Source organism: Cyprinodon variegatus, unplaced genomic scaffold, assembly GCF_000732505.1.
Source record: "Cyprinodon variegatus isolate N-32 unplaced genomic scaffold, C_variegatus-1.0 Scaffold670, whole genome shotgun sequence".
Lineage (NCBI taxonomy): Eukaryota > Metazoa > Chordata > Actinopteri > Cyprinodontiformes > Cyprinodontidae > Cyprinodon > Cyprinodon variegatus.
Genome location: NW_015151123.1, coordinates 440939 through 446061, shown reverse-complemented (window position 1 = coordinate 446061; position 5123 = coordinate 440939). Strand labels below are relative to the sequence as shown.

General features: G+C 36.8%; 1 protein-coding gene across 2 annotated transcripts in view; it reads right to left on the bottom strand.

The window, feature by feature from the left end:
• Window positions 1-4604, bottom strand: part of ppp1r3b (protein phosphatase 1 regulatory subunit 3B) — a 14740-nt gene extending 10136 nt beyond the window's left edge. Inside the window, exon 1 of one of the 2 annotated variants that reach the window (XM_015394076.1) lies at window positions 4448-4604. In XM_015394076.1, the coding sequence (XP_015249562.1) occupies window positions 4448-4470 (23 nt within the window). In that variant the 5' untranslated portion in view covers window positions 4471-4604. Of the gene's footprint in view, window positions 1-3631; window positions 3916-4447 lie in introns of those variants that run through there. The other variant, XM_015394075.1, reaches the window with a different exon arrangement.
• Window positions 4605-5123: the final 519 nt, after the last annotated feature.

The following is a 5123-nucleotide window of genomic DNA, read 5'->3' as shown; positions in this document are numbered from 1 at the left end:
GTTCTTTAGACTGAACTGTCGCGCTTCTCGTTGCGTCACACCTCAACCCGCCTCAAAGCCAACGCTGATTGGACGTTCGTTAAAGAAAATTTGGAGCCGTTCACCAAACGGAGAGTCTCCAGACTGATCTGCGAGTGAAACCTTGAAAGCTCACGAGATCAGGATGGTCTCACGAGGCTAGTGTGATGGCACCATGGCATTTTCACGTTGGCTCTGAGTTCAAACCAGAAATTCCACTAAAGCGTGATTTTGGTCCTCCTCCTAGATCAACGTCTTTCATCAAAGGATGCCATCATTAGCCGATGTTCTCTCAGACCAGCATACCTACAGCCAATACGCATGCATGAGACGTCAGATTTACGTTTATCCATTAGTTCTGTGTGAAAAATAGACTTTAATCAACCTCGACGGACGTGCATCTCTTTAGTACAAATAAAAAAAAAAATTTAAGGTCATATCACCATACACTTCAAGATACACAAAAAAGTAAGTAACAAAATTTTTTTTTTGGTACATGACTAAAGGGATACACGCCTGTAGAGGTAGTTTAAAGTCTATTTTTCATAGAAAACTAAAGGGATGAACTGTTATTGACTATGGGTACGCTGGTCTGACTGGGTATACTCATCTGAAATAACACCGGCCTTGCTATCTCCACTGCTTCTGTTCAACCAAAAGGGGCGATTCTAACATTAAGGGACCCTCCTCCAGTCCGTAAGTGTTGCAACTTGTTATCTCTTGTATAAGAGAGCCGGAAAGGATGGTGAATGAACCCTGTGTGATTGCTAATGCTACATTAGCACAAATTAAGCTCTCATGCGCATCATAGGAAGTAAAAAGAAAAAAAAGTTCCTAAAGGCCTAAATGAGCTCCACTTATTTTTTTCCCTCTCCTAAAAATGAGTAAAAACGAATTTAAAGATAATTTCAATATAAAATGTTAGGTTATGACTTTAAAATATGCGGCCATATTTATATATTGATGCACAATTCAAGATCGAATAAAAGAAAAAAAATAGTGAAATAATTCTCAAGCGTATTCACCCTTAATTTCAGAAGGTAATTACAATCATCTGAAAATGCTATTCGTATTTTTACTCTTAAAATACATAAAAACAAAATCAGATGGATATTAATCAGATAATGACTTTTTTTCTTACTTTAGATAAAAATAATCTTATTCCTTTAGAAAATTGTCTCATCTGCTCAAAAAAAAAAACAAAAAAAAAATTTCCCCAAGAAAAATCTAAAGTGCTTGGATTTTTATACTTGCAGTATACCACCTATGTTGATATAAACGGTACATTTTTCCAAATTATCTTTTAAATCTCTAATTTATGCTTTCAGCAAATGAGGTATGTATTTAGAAACATTACATGAAATGCTTGGAGGCAGAAAAAAGTTGTTTACAGTAATCATCTTGCTATTAACCATTTCTGTTCTCTGTTTAAAGAATATTTAAGCAATAATTTGGAAAAACGCTCTAAAAGAAGACGGTCACATGGTTGCCACAATAACCAAATGTATTTACAAGTTGATAGTTCAAATCCTTCAAAAGTGCTCAACATGGCAAAAACAATTAATCATCATCAATCGATTATTAAAATAATTGTCACTTCATTTCAAAATCAGTTGTTAACTTTCAACAATTATTTCAATAACTGATTTATCCAATTCATTGTTTCCGCCCTAGAGCCAAATACTCAGTATTTGAGTATTGAGAAGTAATTGTAACTTCAGTAGGGAAAAAAAGCTGCCAAAATATAATCAGTCGATCTTTAATTGTTCTGCAGCCAAAACTAACACTGTAATACTATTTTTAATAAAAACAAACTAGCACAATAATGTATATAAAATATTCATTAATATTAAAATACATATATTTTTTGTAAGATGTCACAACTAGTCCCCCCCCGATTCAGGCCTTTCACCAGAAAATGATAAAAAAAATAAGGAAAAATAAGATTAGAACAGCTTTATCACTGCTTTCTAGCCGAGACGTTAAACCTTTAATGGTTCTTGCTGTTTTTTATGTCTATTTTAGGATCGACACAATTAATCAGATTAGTTGTGATTAATCAATTATTGGAATAATTGTCAACTAATTTAGTAACAGATTCATCATTAACTGTATTATAGAGACTCTTAAACATGCCTTTAGTTGACAGAGCAACCAACTTTGAGCTTTTTATTTTAAAATTGTGTAAAAAAAAATATAAATATATTGCATTTATGATAAAAGAAAATCACTCTCTTTATCTCTTTAACCAGATCTCATGTGGAAACACTTTAGTTTCACCTGGTTTCATGTCATAAAAAAATCTTCTTTAAGGAAACTTTGGCTATCTGATTATTAATCGATTAATAGAAAAAAAATCTTATCAAATCGACCGATTAATCAATTTGCAAAATAGTTCTTAGTCCTAGTCTATCTTGTATCATAGGTTCTATATAAAAAGTCTTGATTTTCAAATAGGCTTTTCCATCTCTGTTGAAAAAAAAACTTTAATCCATAGTTTGATTGGAGCAACAGATGAAGGTCTTGTATTTGCAAACAAAACACCATCTATTCCTCAAACCTCATTGGGAGCCAACATGAGATAAATATTGGAAGCTGAACCGAGTTATAATCATTTTTGTGTTCAATCTCATCACACGACTCCATTTTTGGTCCAGAGCTGATCCAGAGGTTGACCTCGGGGCTAAACTCCTCCCTGCTTGGTTGGATTTGGCTCTGGTTGCTGCTGTGGAAATACACTCATGCTTGAATCTCTGCCATTTAAAGCAGGTCACAGACAAACCTCCCCATTATGTTTGACATAAGCCACACAGAGTAATAAAAGAAGCTTTGATTATCGTTAACCGACAACATTTATAACTTTATTTTGGTGCCTTAAACACTTTCTGTGCCAGAAAACACCATTCATATAAAATCTGTTCTGGTTACATTTTCACAAAGGTGGGAGGGACCTTTCCCACTCTGAGTGCTATAATACAACAATCCGTTATCTTTTTATTTTTAGGTCTCATTAATCTCACTAATCCTGCAGGAAAAGGACCTTCTTTGTGTCAACATTCTCCAGAAATGGAAAAAATAAAAGATTAGACCCAGAATCCAATTAAGACTCAACAGTGTTTTAAGATCAAATTCAATTAGTTTCCTCTCTTTATTTATTTTCAAAAAGTTTGTGGAGGTTTTCAAGTTGTGACCAGAGGGAAAAAGTTTAAAATTATGTTTTAAACTAAAACTAAAAACACATTTGGTCCCAAAACAAATCCTTAAAAAGATTAATCTGAATGATCAAACAGGATTTATAACCACGTGTGAAATTGTTTTGGTTTATATTCAAGCCTTTTGATCGCCTCTTTAATAGTTTCCTCCCAAACTGGGATTATTATTTATTTTCCAAACAAAGTCGGAGGCAGAATAAAACTAAAAACCCCAAATTTGTCATTATTCATATTTTTCCGAACAACAAATTCGGCCTTTTTTGCAGGAAACGCGCCTTAAACGTCGAATATGTATAAAGAATAAACGGAAATTTAGGGATTAAAACCGATTGAGTTGCAAACTGGATTAAAAAACGCATTTGAAAGTTTCAGGTCAGTGGAGCAAACGGTGCCTTCCTCACCGTGACCCAGATCTGGTTTCCCTGCAGAACAGCCCCGCTGAACCTCCATGAAACGGAGAATAATCCGGATTACAGACGCCGAACGCTCTCCAGACTCTTTGGATCACATGGTACCGGGACCATTCCAGCCTCCTGGGTCCAGAAGAAGCTCTTCTGCTCTCTGTGAGGCCCAAACAAAGCTGCTCGGTTTGCGCACGCCCACCTCCCCCCGCTGCGCACAGGCCTCCGCCATAGCTGCGCTTTCCAACACATTTGGCTTTTTCTTCCATGTTTGCGCTCAAACACCAGTTAACATTCATGCTTTTAATATCAAATGTGTCTTAAAAAATAAAATTAAAAACCCAAACCAAATTCCATTCAGTCTGAATGACTTTTGCAGCCTAGAAGAGCTTTGGTTCCTTTCACTGACTCCAAATGAATCCGGATTTAAGTCGAAACGCGCCGACACCGATTGTGTTTAAAAAGAGAAAAGAATAAATGTAATTCTGCGTAAAACATGTGGAAGCAATTGCTGGTTTTAATATTAAACTTAATCAAACTTAATAAAAAATAAATAAAATAAAGAACGACAATGATTGGATAATTGGTTCCGTCTGATTAGGTTTTCAAATTAAGATTAATTCCGCAGCTCAACAAATTTCGTTTTCTGTCTTTTTTTTCTCTAATTTTGCGCGGAATTGATGTTGAAAATCTGCACTGCTTTTATTTCCGCCGTCTTTAATTGACCAGAGCTTTGCACACAAACAACCCGCTCCACTGAGCCCAATAATCCGCAGAGTTTGCGCAAGGCCGCAGGGCCTCGGTGCGGCATTTTACCTGGAGCAGGTTCTGAGAAACATCTGCCGGGTCGTGGTTCCGTCCTCACCGACACACCTGAGACTGTCCGCCGCCCCTCTCCTGTCACAGGGGAACTAAGAGCCGCTGCACTTTTCTGTCTCGCGGTCAAAGACCCACGCAGACTTCACGTGAACACTTCCACGCAGCCAATGAGGGCGCGCGCAGGCGGAGTGATCGACACAGTGAGGGGCTGCTGTGGAGGATGGGCATTCTTTGTCCTCGATCGAAGCCTCAGGCTGGTGGAAAAACTGAGAGAAAATCCAATGATCAGGTGCTGCAGAGTCCGACTAAAGTCGCTCAGGTGCTGCAGAGGAGAAGAACCATGAAGGTTCTCAATAGGATCCACAGGTTCTCCATTTCTGTTGCTTCTGACCTTATCTCAATCCCCAGCTTCAGAGGATTAAGTATGCAATATGGGATAATGTTTGTGAAAAACAACAACAAAACATTACTGAAGATAAAATATTTGCTTTGCGGTTTATCTTGGGCTCTATCTACATAATAATGAAAATTTTTTAAGGAATACAAATCAAAATAGACTTTAAAGTCCTACTTCATTTCTAATCAGAGACCTGATTGTTCCTTATGTTCCTAACAGAGCACTCAATCACATTCTGCAGGTTTAATATGGATCCTAGAATTTCTAAAAGTAGAA